A 15,852-nucleotide genomic window follows, 5' to 3' on the forward strand; every position below is an offset into this window, starting at 1 on the left:
TCAATGTCTTGCCATTAAACTGCAGCGGCTACAACATTTGGTTCCTGTTTTCCTGGCCTGACAAAGTGATGGTTACAGAACATGACCTGCACCGAGGCCCCCAGGCAGAGATGCACGTTCTGCACGTGCTTGTTTAAACTCTTGTGGGAGCCATCAAATGTGAAAGTGAGAGGAGGCGGGCTGCATGAGCGGGCACATGTGTCCGCATGCATATGCACACACATGCACCTGCATGGTGGCGAATCCAGCTTTGTTCTCATCATGGTTAGCCATCAGACCCCGTTGGTTTCTGTGCAGAGCCTTACAATGACCAGTAACCTCGAGAAGGCGAATAAAACCACTTTGAGAATTGTATTTCTTTAACCCTTTGACTGGTGAGCTTCCCACCTCCTGTGAACAACCCTGTCTTGCCAGTGTAAACACAAGCTAGGCTGAACTGGTTGGGCCATCAGGGTGCCCAGGAAATGATGCCTGATGGCGTGTCAGGAGTGCTCAGGAGCACAGGAGTAAGTGCCCGGTGTGCTCGGCAATGAAAGAGAGCAGGATCTGCGAGTGGTGCCAGATGTGCCTGGCAGTGCCATGAGTGAGAATCCTGTGACCGTGCCGGGGACTCGCTGAATTGGGAGCACAGCCGGATCCGCTGGCAGTGCTGATGATCAGCACACTGGGGACCAGGGGAACAGTTCCATTTAATTTCATTGCAGCTGTATCACTTTTAAATCTTTGCCTGGGCAGTTCTTGCGCTCTCTCTGCCCCAGCCCATCCTCCGCTCTAGCCATATACATTTACCCTGCTGGCCAGCCGCGGAAAACAAGTGAGCAAAGTGCCTTCTTCCCCCTCCCCACACAACTGTGTCACTCAGGCTAAGCCTAATAATCGGGGAGCCTAACGTTATCCACCATAAGAACAGCCCTACCGGGTCAGACCAAAGGTCCATCTAGCCCAGTATCCTGTCTTCCAACAGTGGCTAATGCCAGGTGCCCCAGAGGGAATGAACTGAACAGATAATCATCAAGTGATCCATCCCATCGCCCATTCCCAGCTTCTAGCAAACAGAGGCTAGGGACGCCTTTCCTGCCCACCCTGGCTAACAGCCATTGATGGACTGATCCTCCATGAACTTATCTAGTTCTATTTTGAACCCTGTTATGGTCTTGGCCTTCACAACACCCTCTGGCAAGGAGTTCCACAGGTTGACTGTGCGTTGTGTGAAGAAATACTTCCTTTTATTGTTTTAAATCTTCTGCCTATTAATTTCATTTGGTGACCTCTAGTGCTTGTGTTATGAGGAGTAAACAACACTTCCTTATCTACTTTCTCTACATCAGTCATGATGTCATCACAAATAAGTCCTCTAGAATGACCACGGATTGGTTTGGATTTAACTTGTTTCTAGTGGAGATGCCATACTGTTGCTATGGTAACTCAGTTAATACTCCATGTTACCATAGTATCGAGGTTTCCTTCACGGTAAGCAGGACGCTGATCTCTTCTCATTTAAGCAGCTGCGTTGCTCCTGTGGCACAGATCACTATCCACTGGGACCATGGCCCCAAGACCGTGTTAGAGCCTAGGTGGCATTTCCCAACAACTGTGGTGTCTGGTGTGCATCTAGTTCTCATTGCCCTGAGCTGCATGGAGATCAGACATGTTATGACCAGGAATGGAAAGCTCAGATGTTCTGAACCCAGAGGTCCACAGGACTGAGTAGCAGTGGGAAACACATGTTAAACCAAGGTCCTCTCTGCTCATTCCTGGTCACTGTCCAGGTGGAGGCTAAAGATCCCAAGGGATAACCCCAGCCTCCTGGCTAAACAATGTGAGAGCTGTTGCTTATCATGCAATGGCAGCTGTGTCCCCTGCGCAGGCCTGGCCTAACTCATTACTTTGTAAACTAAAATGCTTTGAAACACTCTAGGGAAAGGAGAATATTCCAGTGTATGGCGCAGAGCAGGCAGGGGTCAGGACTCCAGGGTTCCGTTCCTGCCTCTATCACTGACTTAGGACCCGATTCTCCATCGCCCTGTACCTCATGCTGTCATTCCCATGGTCTGAGCACGCTGCACAGCCTGTACTACCGCACAGTCCATAGGTGCCTTCAGGCCCAGCACCTCCTCAAGCTTCACTGGAAAATGCTACCCAGCCTGAGACGATTCTGCCGAACGAACATCAGCAGTGGAATGTCCCTGTCCAAGCTGCATCACTGTATTGTCAGCATTTTTCTATCTCCCGTTAGTGCCTCTGAGGGCAGAAACAGGATGTAGGTAAAGGTAACAGCTTCCCACTGCCTCTCTGTGGCCTCAGAAACCTGCAAGCTTCCACCACCTTCCCACGCCACAGCCTTATGACTTAGCCCCGTCTCGTGTTTGCTCACGTAAAGCTGGTTTCAAACCCAAGATGTAAACCAAAGCCCTGCACCAAGAGCCATGCTATGCTTCACACAGGGAGGTTGTGGTGGTCACAAGATGTCCAGGGAGAGGAGCGAGTTACACAGATCAGCCTGAACATGAGAAAATAAAATCTCATGTTGCAGCACCACAGCAAGCACTCTGCGTGCCATGGGTAGGTCTGTTTTTTGTTAAGAGTTCTGTGCACTTTTATCTTACCTGTTTGTTTTCCATCTGACGCTATTTACTTTATTAAGCATATTCATCTCTCTTTTTGTAGCTGTACCTACCTCTGCAATGCGGTGCGCTGATGACATACACAGTCTGTTACAGAGCACAGAAGAAGAGATAGTCCATGCCTTGAGGAGTTCCCCATCTCACACAACAACAAAACCAGGGCCATGGCTCAGGACAGGCAGGGAGTGCAGGCAACGCTGCCTGTGAGGTCAGCGCAGGAAGGATTTATGGACCCAATAATGTCCTTAGCATGGATGGAACATCATGACATCCACACATGTAGAATAAAGTTCATTTATTCCATGGGTTGGTGCAATAGCACAGCTTACATGATGGTGATTTTGCTCACGCATATCCTATAAATACATTTATGTCACGCTTTTCCTATGTACCCTCCTGTTCCTTTTTTTCCCCCATAACTTTTTCTTGTACCTCAAAAGGTGCAAATCTGGCAGCTTAAGTTTTGAGTTTTAGTGTCTGGGAAAGCAACAGCCGGTGAGCAATAGCTGCAGCTAGGTACAGTACAGCCAGATTCTGGGCAGCCTTTCCACACATAGTCCCAAGCTGCAACAACCGTCCCTTCCCCTTCTCCCGTTATTCCAGTCTTCGGAAGCAGCTCATGAACCCCTGGGAGTGTCCCCTGCTGTTCCGTGCCTCGGTCCAACACATAGTAGGACCAAAGTACTCCTGTCCTGAGTTTTCCCAGTCCTTGGCCTCCCTCTCCTGGCACTGGCTGCCAACTGTACCATACTACGCAGAGCTTTTCCACTGCACAGAAATATCACCCTCAAGAACAAGGCTTGCAAACTCACTGCCGTGGTGCTTTAAGTGGATTGTGAGCTGGTTCTCCCAGTGAGACTGGGGAGTGCACTGCCCTGCTAGCCTTAATGCATCCCTTTGCACTCACATACCTAGGCCCCGTTTAGGAATGTTCTGGTCAAGCAGTCTCAGCTGCCCATTACAGGTGAGGATAAAATAACCCTGTGCTGCCTTCTAGCTTTGAGTCTATAACCCATATCCAGAGGGTGCACCCAATCCAGACTGGCTGCTGAGTACTAAGAGGGGCTCACTTCTTCCCCCCTCACTGCACTTTCTCTCTGGGCACTGGCTTGGAATTTGCATTCTCCTATTTCGTTAACCATTTCCTCCCCATCTTTGGGCGAGGAAGAGCAGAGAGGCTGCAGGAGAACTATGTGGGTTGCACTCGTTAAGGACATGGGAGGTGGGGAGTGTCTTCAGCACTGGTTCACATCCAGCACAGATTTACCCTCTGGCGGCTGGGGAGAGTCTGTGTACCATGAGTCCAGCTCCCAGTGGCCGGGTGTCCCTGTCACACACAGCACAAAAGTAACGGCCTCCCTGTTGGCAATCTCTGGGGAGAGGTCAAGGGTTGAACGGACCACCTAGACTGGACAGGCCCTGAGCCCTGGACTAAGAGCCTCTCTAGAGCAGGGTGGAGACACATTGCAATCTGGGACTGATCCCGGCTGGACCCGCTCAGCGGGCGCCAATCGAGCCCTTTCATTACAAAGATATTAAGAAACCAAAACAAGGTGACAAGCCCAGAAAAGGGGTGACTGGCTGCCTGGGGATGATGCTGTGTCACTCCCAAGACCTGTTAGCCAAAGGGCCTTCCTCTGAAACCACACCTAGTACATTTCTGGTACCATATGCCTGCAACACAGCAAGACTGACACGGCTGCAATTGGCCCCTTCACTGTGCTAATGATGCTGATACAGACCCAAGGCCTTGCAAACCCAGAAGCCAAATGCATCCCCCGTTTTTGCCACCTTACGTGGATCCCCTCCCCCCCATGCCAAATAAATTACTTTCACTGAACCCCACTTCCCTTCCTTGTTCTTCTCCAGTGCCTGGGTGAGCTTGGGACATGCAGATGGGAAACCCCAGCTGTGAGGCGCCAGAGGTCACCAGCCCCTGCCCTCGCAGAGAGGGAGAGCGGCACAGCGTGAGTCGCTCAACGTCCAGAGTGACTGGATCTGGAAACCATTTCGACAGCTTTGCTCTCAGAAGTTGAACATTTCCTCTGTGGCGCCTGGCCTGCTTCCCTATTGTTTCTGAGCAGCTCGCCGGGTAAATACAAGGGAGCCATTTTGATTGGAGCGCATGAGGTGAAGCCCAGACAAGGGCATTCTGAGCCACTGCACCCATTGCAGGGGACTCACCCATCCAGACTCCAGAAAAAGCTTTGTCACCAGTTAGAGTGGGTGACTAACCCAGCTCCCTTGGGTGCATTTGGGCAACACACGGAGTTTTGTTCCCAGGAGTATCAGCCTGTGCATCCTGCGATGTCCTGGCTGGCACGTTGGTCCCCACCCCTCCATAGTGTTGCCTCACATGGAATCAGCTCAGGGAGCTGCAAGCTTCACCCACTGTCTTTTCTCCAGCATGGTCTGAGGGAGGCCACCTGGCCCCGGGCTCTGTTCTCACACAACTCCGTTGCGTATGGGGTGAGTCCGCACCCTGTAGATGATGACAGCCGTGGCTGGGCACAGCACCATGGATGTCATGACCAGGATGGTGGCCAGGATGATTAACACAATGACCCAGATGTCCAGGATGTGCTTGGGAATGGCAGACATGGTGGGATTTGGGCTGCTCATGACTTCCATCCTCCTTCTCTCTGCCACAAAAAGAAAGAGTTATGGATAAAGCAGGGCACAGAGCACTCCAGAAAAGACCCTATAATTATATATCCCATCCCCCTCATCCCCTCTTCCCCACTCACCCCATGTCTTCCCCCTCCCTTCTCTTCCACAGTTCCCCTCATCCTACCCCCTCCTCACCTTCCCCATCCCATCTCTAACCCCCTCCCTCCTCTCAGTTATCCCTGGCACTACAGAATCACCAACTGTCTCTTTCCATCTCACTCCCGGCCTTTCCCAACCTAGGCTGAAAATACAACTTTCCTCTTCTGGTTTCTCAGGTCACATTAAGGCCTCAGCCTTCTCCGCTCCCCACTTTGCTCTTTTTATTATGGACAGCAATAGAGCAGGGCCACAAGCAGCCGGAATGGCCTTTCGAGTGAGATTTGCAAACCTGACCCTGCATGTCTGGAGCTTGTCTGGTGCTGCTGTCTCATGTATTTGGAAACCCTGCTAAAGTTTTAAACTTTTATCAAGGTTCGTCCTTGGCATAGCGTATTACTTCTGCAGACATCTGTATTTTGAAGCACTCTGTGCAAGGCAGAAATGTAAACTTGTGAACGCACATTTCAAACAAAGAAGCTTGGTTTGATGCTTAGAGAAGGGGGCTGGATGCCAGGAGCCCTATTTCCATCTCTTCCATTGACTTGCTGTGTGGCACTGACTAAGTATCTTACCAACTCTGTATATACATATATAATAAATGTATGTAATTCCATTTACCCTCTGTTAAGTGGCCCTTGCAAAGCTGCTGTCAGGAAGCCCAGCGCATGCAAGGCTTGGATAAAAGCCGCTGTAAAAATACTAATTGTTAATTATCTATTATTACTGTATGACTCGAGAGAACAAAGCAGCAACCTGGGCATTCTGGCCAGTTATACCGTGATGTATGCGTTGCTGAGTGGAAATCTTTGAAATTAGCGAGAAGATCTCTGTGTAGCTTGAAAGCGTGTCTCTTTCATCAACAGAAGCTGGGCCAGTAAAAGATTTTACCTCACCTATTTTGTCTCTCTAATATCCCGGCACCAAAACGAACACAACAACCCTGCACAGGAGAAATTCAGCATCTGATTACCACAATATCGGTGTAGATATTGTTTTAGTCTGGGAGTTTCAAATGAGACTAGGAGAGTTAGGTGCCTAAATCCACCATACAGTCAATGGAAGTTGGGTACCTAATTCCTCTAAGCACTTTGGAAAATCGCAGATTTAAACTCAAGGCCCTGGCTGCCAGTGTCACGTCTGTTTGCACTGGGGATTTCCCCGGGGATTAGGGATGGAATGTCCAATCAATGCTCTGCATCCTGGAGCTACTTTTCTAGTTTCTCTGCTGGGTTCTGACAACACCGGGCTGTAGGATTCATGCTGTGGCATCTTCCACTGAATTCGGCTGCCCTTGAGGCATCTCTCTTCCTATACTCATGGCTTTCTGAGTCATGGAGTTAATAGTTTAATTACCAGAAAATCGTCAGATGACACCATCAGGTAGGACTGACGGGCTGTGCTTTATCTTTCTGGTCTTTTATGCACCCCCGCACTGTCTGCTCCTCTCTCATGTCTCTCCAGTCAACTCCAGGGTGTGCTAGTCTGCAGAGCAAACCTCCCTCTGCCTCCTCCTTCCTTCTGCAGAGCTTTCTTAGAGCTGAGCCCAGGGCCGGGGTGTTATCTTGTTCCCAGAGCGTAGTGGAGCAGCGAGACAATCTCTCTCTCAGGTCCATATCTGGCCCTCATCATCACTGCATGTAAGCACCTCACACTCTTTTAATGCATTTATCCTCACACACCCCGGTGAGGTAGGAGAGTGCTACATTCCCCTTTTGACTGATGGGAAACTGAGGCAATGAGCAGCTAAATGACTCACCCAAGGTCACACAGAGAAGGGAATTGAACATGGGCTTCTCGGTCCTAGGTTAAAGTCCTAACCATTGGACAGCACTTCCTTTCTAAATGGGAGGGTCGAGGGGGAAGGACATTCAAAGTAGAGCCTGGTGAATCTTTGTTTAAACAGAACCAACCATGACAAAGGCCTGTCTCTGGGGTTCTCTGAGCCATCTGCTTATGAACAATCAAGGTGTGATGGAATGAGCAGAGCTGTTTGTAATTAAAAACTGAGGGATGTAGGTGAGGTTTGTTGGTGTAAGGGCTGTTACGCCAGCTAGACTGGTCTGGTTTTCTTTGTTTTTTTTGTTTTTTTTAAAATATTTTTTGTTCATCAACATTTTTTGAAACAATGACTTTCTCCTCCCAATTTGGGAAAGGGATTTCCCCCCAAAAAATCTTAAAAACTCACACAGACATAGAAAACAACTTCCCACCCACTCCAGGGGACCGAGTCACTGGCTCTGCTCCCAGTCCCGTCCCGTCCCCCCACCCCGAACACCCATCCTTCCCCATAGAGCTGCAGGTAATGAGTGACCAGGGAGGGGAGAGACGTGTCTTTCCCAAGTCCTGAGCAAACACATTTCCCTGGGTGAGCCCAGGACCCAGACCAGGCTCCACCCACTCCTGCATCACACACCTGTTAACAAAGGATGTGGCTGGAAGGAAGGACTGGTTGAAATTGGCATGCAAGTAATGCGGATCCATGCGCTTCCATGTGGCAGGGGAGAGGCCTCCTTATGCCATCAGCAGGTTCAGGCGTGTTTCACGGCAAGAATTCGCTGGCACGTTTCATCTGACGTTAAAAGCTACTCTTCCAGCATAGTAGGGGCTGCGCTCAGCAAAGACGACCTGCTCTGTGCCCCGGCCTCCCCAGAAATGCAGTGGGGGCTGAATCAAAAACAGAACCCCAGAAGAACAAGCTTCTAGGGGAGCAGCAGTGGAAAGTTACCTTGGTCAAGGTGTAGAGCTAGTAACCCCGGGGGTGACAAATGGTGCACACTCTTAGGGGCTGATCCTGCAATCCTTACTCATGTGAGTGGTCCCGGGGAAGTCCGTAGTCCCAAAGAGGCGCTTAGAGGCTATGGCGGTGGGCATTCTATGTAGGTATCAGTCTGGGAGAAAATATATGTCCTCGTTTGCGGTCTCAGTGATGCCCCTTGTCCATCACAAATGACCCAGAGACACAGCTCTGATTCTCCTCCCCCTAGGGGAGAGTCCATCCCGGCTCGGTACTGAAAACTTGTTCTGTTTGAGGTGTGTGGATGAAATGCACAAGCCCATCTCCCTCTCCAGGGCATGTGCTAGCAAATGTTGGCCACCTCAGCGAATCCCAGGGAGAGAGCAGGATGGAATTATTTTGGCCCAGGCTCTAAATGGATCCTGACTGTTATTTCCATTCCCAGCACTATAAATATGGCATGTGCACCTGCTGGCACAAGCCCTCTCCTGGAGCCCTGGCTGGCGCCCTGTGTCACTCTGGAGCTTTATCTCTGGTGCTGCTCAGCAAGTACTTCCACTACTGCAGGCGCCTGTCGTCACACTAATGAACCAAGATGTCAAGCCTTAAGGGCCCTGCAGATAAGAGCTGTAATCTCAGCTAATGCTGGGGACATTAGGTCAAGGCTCTTGCAGATTCAAAGGACAGGCTGCACCCACAGCAGAGCCTTGAAGGGATTTCTTGAAACACGGGCTGTTTATGCAACCACCGTGCCTGGGAATCGCTGCAGTACAGCACATTCGCCCTCTGCGACATGAGTGCTCATTAGCGCTACAAAGACTCTGAAGATCCCACCAGCACTCGGCTTAGAAGCACAGAGGTTAAAGATGGATGAGGCTAGGTCATCCAGTCCTTCTCCACTGTCCCTGCTTGGCGCTCAAGACCAAGATTCAGTGGCACTGTATTTGTGCTCGAACTGTCCCAATACCTATCTGCCCATAACGTAATATTATGATTTGCCTAAGGAAACACCCCAGAGGAGAGGAGGACCCACCAATTTTTGAAAATGGTGCTTGTGGCAAAAATGCATACTCAGTGGAGTACCTAACATGTGCAGTTCCTGCAACCAGGCATGCAGCTGTGGTAATGTGCCTGCAAACGGACACACACCTACATGGTCATTTATAGGCATTTACTGTGATCCTGTGCACACGTGTGGTGATGGCGCATGCAAATTAGGCTCCAGTTTGGCCTGGCTTAATTCTGAAAATGTTGGGTTAAGTGGCACTGAGCAGGGTACATCCCTGTGCTGTCAACTTTGGCGATCTGGCTTCGAATCTTAGCCTGCAGTAGGTTAAAAAAAGTAACGAAGGTTGGTGGGCTTAGTTTAGTGCCCACTGGATGGGTATCAACATCACCCCTGGAAACAACACGTGGCACAACTAATTCAGGACTCTGTGCTCTGCACTGGAGTAACAAGGAGTGTTGCACCTTAGGACTGAGATGCATAGGCAGAGCTGAAAGAGGTGAAAGGTTTGGAATAAATAGAGGCTGGGGCAAGTTAGAGTTAATGTCCATTGCCGGAATGGGGCACTTGCATAAAATGCCTGATTCCAGCCAGCGCTGCCAGACCCTCACTCTCCTGGGCACAGAATCTCACCCCAGTTTATAAGATATTAAATATCACCAGGGAGGAAGCAAGCTGCACTTAGGAACAGACGTTCCTCTCCCATCCCCTTTGTTTGGGGTGAGGGCAGAGCCGCAGTGGGAGAGGGCTCAGGGCAGTTTCCTACGTTCTGTAGCACAGTTCTGATTAGCGAGGTTTTGCTTCCTACATTCTGTAGCACAGTTCTGATTAGCGAGGTTTTGCTCACCCACTCCGGATCTCAGCCCTAGGAAGCCACGTCAGAGGGTCTATTCCCCACCTCCAGGGCGTCTCTCCCATCATTAGCCAATATTCTGCTCTCACTCCCCCAGAGGTAGCCTGGTATCCCAGCTGGGCTGTATAACAAACCCTGAGCTCCTTAATGACACACGATAAAGAGACTTTTCTTTTCAATTCTTTCACCTTAAACTTCTGTTAATGACTCCCTCCCCCCCACCCCCTTCAATTTAGAGAAGCATCTGAGGAACACTGCAGGCTAGGCTTATTCTAACTCCACAAAGGATAAGGTGGCGATTACTGGGCTGCCCATTTTGTGGAATGGGTCCATAACCAATTTTACTGCTAGCTGCTCGAATGTCAGAAAGAATTCTATCTGAAGGGAGCTAATTTCCGAGTGGTCATGTGCCTTCCCCACTCCAGCACTAACACCAAAGCACTTATGCCAGGGCCAGCGAGGAGAGCTGCTCTCATGGCAGAAGGCTGAGAGATCCCAGTGCCAAAGCAGCCATCATCCAATGCCACATCAGTGCCAGCAACCCTGGCCTGGAAACAAACCTACAGCAAAGGCAATAGACTAGATTCTGATTTCATTTATGCTGCTGTCAATCAATCACTTACTCCATGGACATGTGAAAGTGAATGAGGATCTAGCCCAGGCAGGTTAAGGCTGCTGCTGAAACAGGAGCAACGACTTTCTTAACTTTTGAACATTCATCTGTAATCATCTTTCAAAGATGGTTCAGGAATAAATTAGTCACTTTTCCTGAAGCATGCGGGGGACTATCTGACATGGAGGCACATGGGGGAACTAAGGACCAAAAACTCCTGTTCACCCTGTAGCTCTGTCTCTTCCGTGACTCAGCTCAGAGAGGGAGGGAGGGAGGGATAGCTGAAAGGGGAAATGCGGTGCCCGCAGAATGAGGCAAAACAAAACGTGATGATAGACGGGGAAGACATGGACACACAGAAGAGATGAGAAAAGTCACATGGCCCCTCACTCTTGGTGGCTAAAGATCTCAGCAACAGCACATGCACCCGCGCTTTCTCCTTCTGGCATGAGTTGTGTTTTCAGAAGGTGGGACTGGACTGAGCCCAGGAAATAAGACTCTATCAAGCTACACTACTTGGGAGATTAATCAGACCCTCCTGGCTTGAGCGTGTTTGAAATTCAGGGGCCAAATCCAAATTTTGCACCTGGAGATCATCTCTAAGAACAAGACGCTGCTGTGCTTAAAAGCTAGTGAAAGAAAGAGATAATAGTTTACCTGCTGGAGTCCTGGGAGCTCGGCGACTAGGGGACTCCTTGGGAAGAAGAAGAGAGAGACTCAGACCATCTTCCAAGGTAGCGAGCAGACAACTTTCCCAGCCACCACACTGAACCAACACGCTGGCTCGTAATTCTGTGTAAGAGGGGAAGATCAGTCCAGCCCTTCTGAGTTTTGACTCCGCCCGTCTGCCTGGAAGCCTAGTGTGTATGTGTGTGTGTGTGTGTGTGTGTGTGGGCGGGGGGAGCACACAGTGCTTGTATGAATCCCTCTCTGCTTAGAAAGCTGCTGTGTGCAGTTATGTGCAGCTCTCTGCCCACACCCTCTCCAGGAAGAGAGAACGTACAGTCTGGCTGAATGGCCTTTGCCTCACTCACTAATAAGGGAGACTTTGTTTGCCTCCCTCTGGCTCGGTGCTGCCCACTGGCCATGTACACACCAGAAATGCGCGCACACGGTTTAAGGCAGTGGTTCTCAAGCATGTACTCCTGGGGGTACACAGAGGTCTTCCAGGGGGTACATCAACTCATCTAGATATTTGTCTGGTTTTACAGCAGGCTACAGAAAATGCATTAGCGACGTCAGAACAAGCTAAAATTTCATACAATGACTTGTTTACACAGCTCTAGAACCTGAATGTCAGTACAGTATTTATATTCCAGTTGATTTATTTGGTAATGATACGGTAACAACGAGAAAAGCAGCCATTTTTCAGTAACAAAGTGCTGTGACACTTTTGTATTTTTATGTCTGCGTTTGTACGCAAGGAGGTGAAACTTGGGGGTACGCAAGACAAAGCAGACTCATGAAAGGGGGACAGTCGTCTGGAAAGGCTGAGAGTCAGCGGTTTAAGGGTTCCGGCTGCTGTGCTCAGGTTCAGCGTGAAGGCAATGGTTGTCAGGCACTGGGGCAGGAGGAGCAACCAACCAAAGGTTTAAAAGTCATGGATCCTGCTGGCCCCAAGTCCTTCCTGCGAATCCCAGCACCTCTTCCATCATTCCTACCCCATCCCTGCAAATCCTGCTGCTCCCCTTCCACCCTGTGCTCCCGTCCCAGACATCCTGCACTAACCAGGGGACTATATTTCCCAGCCACTTGCACCTGGAGGAACCCTGTGTTCTCCAAACCATTTCCTTGCCTTTTGCTTTGGACATTTAAAATGAAAGAAAGTAAGTGTACCAGGGAGCTCGCTGCTAGGCCCGAGACCAAAGCAGAGAGGGCCAAGGGCTGTCGGCTCATCTCACCCGCGCTGCTTCTCCAATGCCAGGTGCGGGGAGTCTAGTGGCGCTAGGAGGAACCAGCTATTGCATCCACACTGAGCACCGCCAGAGCTGGTCCCTTCTGTGCTCATTCTCAGGTGCTGCTGGAAATGTGGGGACCCTGACTGAACTGCTAGGACCCACGGCAGCAACAAGCCAAGTCCCTGGTGGAGAGGGCTGTGGCTAAGCAGGAGTTCCTGGGGGAGCTGGGAAGTCCTCGGGAGGGAAAACAGACTGAAATTCTGCAGGAGAGGAAGGGGGTGACACCACACTGAGTTCCCTGAGAAAACAGAGACATGTTCTTGGGTCAAGGATTCATTCATCCTCGTGGCTGTCTGCAGCCCACCGTTCTGCCAACCCCAAGTATGCCCCGTCTCCCAAAACCAAAATTTTAAAAAACATGTAATAAAGCTGGGTTCCTCTTCTCTGGTGCCCAGGAATCCTATTTCCAGGCCTTCCTCCACAGCCAAAAGGACTAGAAACATCCCTTCTTTTTACGCAAGAGCTGAGGCCTGCATGGAATCACGTGTCTTCAGGAGCTGGGGCAATACGAAACGCAAGCCTGACCCTCAAGTCCCAGGAACGGGCAGTTCTGAGTCAGCACGCAGGATTCCCCAGTGTTCTGGGACACGTTTATTTTGTTAAGATTTGGCACGCAGCTCAAGATCCTGACTGATTGTGACAAGAAGGCCAGCTTTGTTCCTGAATCCTGATGGAATTTTCCACTACCCTGGGTGATACGAAAGGCCAAGGAGGGGAAAAAGTCCATCTATTCCTGGCTGCCTCCAATCACTCAAAGAGAGAGTCAAAAACGAACCAGAAGAGCACCCCCACTTTTTGCAGCCACTCTTGCGTATAGCTCAGCAAAGCAGGGCTTGAGAGCAGTCTACAAACATGGGGAAGGTGTAAACTCCGTGGAGTGAGAGGGGATGTTTGGGGTGGTGCCTGCGAGAATAACTAGGAGCTAATAGGATGAAAGGAAAAAGTGAGCCTGATAAGCATCCTGCAGTGAGATGTTGTGAGCTAGTCCCCAGAGGGAAAGGCTGGAAGCTTCACTCCTTGAAACATTTGCAATTAGGATGCTGGCTAATGCACTGCAGGGAACAAGCCTGCAGTGGGAGGGGACTGAATCAGTTAGTAGGGCTTTTCCTGCTCTAATGTCTCTGGGAGAATGCCGCAGCATGGAAGAGGTACACCTACAAGGGACTATCTATGTGGGGTACTTAGATGCCCATTACCTTAGTATCTGAGCAATTCACAGTCTGTATCCTCACAACACCCCTGTGAAGCAGGGCAGCGCTAATATCCCTGTTTTACAGGGAAACTGAGGCACAGATAGGCTATTTAAGCTCCTAACCTCCACGGAAATCAAATGACTTGTCCAAGGTAAAACAGGAAGTCGAAGAAGGAGCAGGGAGATGAGGCCGGGTCTCCTAAGTGCTAGGCTGGTGCTCTAACCACTGGATCACGCTGCCTTAGGAAGTTTTGCTACCATTCCCTTTTAGACGGTGTGAAACTATGCTGTACACAGAGCATGATTTGGTGATCATGCTGCCAACCCTAATGTTCCATCAGTTCTTAAAATGACCCACAAACAACTGGAGGACAGAGACAAAATGAGGCCACTTTTTCACAAGAAAGTCCCATTTGGTCTTGGCTTGTCAGTGAAACGTCGTGGACCACATCCAGCTCGAATAGAAGTGGGTGCAGCTCCACTGAAGTCATTTGCTCCTGCTTACACCGAGGCATCAATTAGCTCTCATATGACCAGCACGAAGCAAACCAAGAGTTAATGGAGTTGGAGAATTTCATTGCTACCATGGGGTGTAGGAAGAATACCGAGTGGGTCAGTTCAAAGGGACTGGGATGGAAAACAGCCTCTCACACCAAACCAGGAAAGAATTTTGGGAGGGAAATACTGAGAACACAGTAGACAAGAATACAGGGGGGGTAGGGACTGTAACCTCAGAATGTGTCTGAGTAACAGGAAGCCACCTGAAATCACGACACGCACCTGCCTGAATGCTTAGAGTAGCAGAGATGTATCTTGGTGAGAATGTGGGGAGACCAGGAGACTTTCTGCCTTTAGCGAAGCTGGCTCAAGCCCAGGAAACCTTCCCACTAACAGTGCTTCTGGGCCTCTCGCTGTCCTGCAACGCTTCCCAGTGGAGGATTACAAAGCAGCACATGTGAAAACCAGCCCGGTGGGAGGGAAATCCCCAGCACACATCAGCTACTTTAATAATACACTCGTCAGGCGGTAGCCGTGTTCGTCTGTATCCACAAAAACAACAAAGAGTTCGGTGGCACCTTAAAGACTAACAGATTTATTTGGGCATAAGCCTTAAGGTGCCACTGGACTACTTGTTGTTTTACTAATACACTGTGCTTCTGCAGCACCTTCCATTTGAAGCTCTTTAAGCGCTTAGCAAAGATTAACAAGTTAAAATGCCCCGGGGAGGTAACTTATTTTCCTAATTTTACAGATGGGGAAACTGATCCTTGGAGCGGTTAACAGACTCACCAAGTCAAAGGCAAGTGCTGAGACTAGAACCCAAATATCCTGACTCCCAATCCCGTACTTTAATCACTAGCGAGGCCTGCTCTTAGCATCCATCTGGAACATATTCATGATGGATTAAGTCACAGATGCAAGGGACTCTCACAGATAATCCATTGTGTGGTTACTTTGCATTTTAGAGGTAGAAAAGCAGTGAAAACCAAGGCCTGTTGTACCAAGGAAGTCTGGTTTATTAACTGTTCACTGCCACCACATCACTTTAATGGCATGAGTTCCAGCTTCAGAGCCAATCTGTTTGAATGACAGAGTTCATCACAAAATCCAGAGCATATGTTCTTTTCATCCAAAATCACTTATAACAGTAAAGTGTTTTACAAACAGGATGTTCTTGCTCTGCTGAGTCAGATAGTCTGAATTTCCTGGCGGTGGACATCACAACACGTTAACAGAAAACTCTCGCCCTGCAGGCACTTCTGTAGTGCAGAGCTGCTCTGCTTCTCGGCACTGTTACAGCAGGGAGCTACTGCCAGTCGCTTGGCCATAACAGCTCTGGCACTTTACGGTCCAGTTTATACTCATCATGGTTTTAAGCAATGGTGAAAGTTTGGGGGGTTTTAAGGCACTTCCTGTAAAAGGCAGGGAAATTCACCAGACATGATGGCTTTCTGTATTTAAAAAGATCCCAGCCTGGCACAGTTCTGCCTGGTTGGCATTGAGCGGATGATGGCACCAAGTTTGTTTGAGCACTTATTTATGAAAGGGGATCTCTGATTAGATGGCTTAGCGGATTGGCAATGATATTGTCAGTTACTGTAG

The 15,852-nt window shown here is 49.6% G+C and overlaps 1 protein-coding gene across 1 annotated transcript; it reads right to left on the reverse strand.

Annotated features, from left to right (window-relative positions):
• Positions 1-3,044: 3,044 nt before the first annotated feature.
• On the reverse strand, positions 3,045-11,571 carry SMIM3 (small integral membrane protein 3). The gene is made up of 2 exons (XM_030571765.1): positions 11,257-11,571; positions 3,045-5,266 (listed from the first exon to the last, which is right to left on the reverse strand). The coding sequence occupies exon 2, from the start codon at positions 5,253-5,255 to the stop codon at positions 5,070-5,072; it is 186 nt and encodes a 61-aa protein (XP_030427625.1). The 5' UTR covers positions 5,256-5,266; positions 11,257-11,571; the 3' UTR covers positions 3,045-5,069.
• Positions 11,572-15,852: the final 4,281 nt, after the last annotated feature.

This window comes from Gopherus evgoodei, chromosome 8 (assembly GCF_007399415.2).
Source record: "Gopherus evgoodei ecotype Sinaloan lineage chromosome 8, rGopEvg1_v1.p, whole genome shotgun sequence".
NCBI classification, from domain to species: domain Eukaryota; kingdom Metazoa; phylum Chordata; order Testudines; family Testudinidae; genus Gopherus; species Gopherus evgoodei.

What these genes read in the sequence shown, in the direction of transcription:
- SMIM3 (XM_030571765.1), bottom strand. Translation starts at nt 5,255, where the DNA reads ATGGAAGTCATGAGCAGCCCAAATCCCACCATGTCTGCCATTCCCAAG.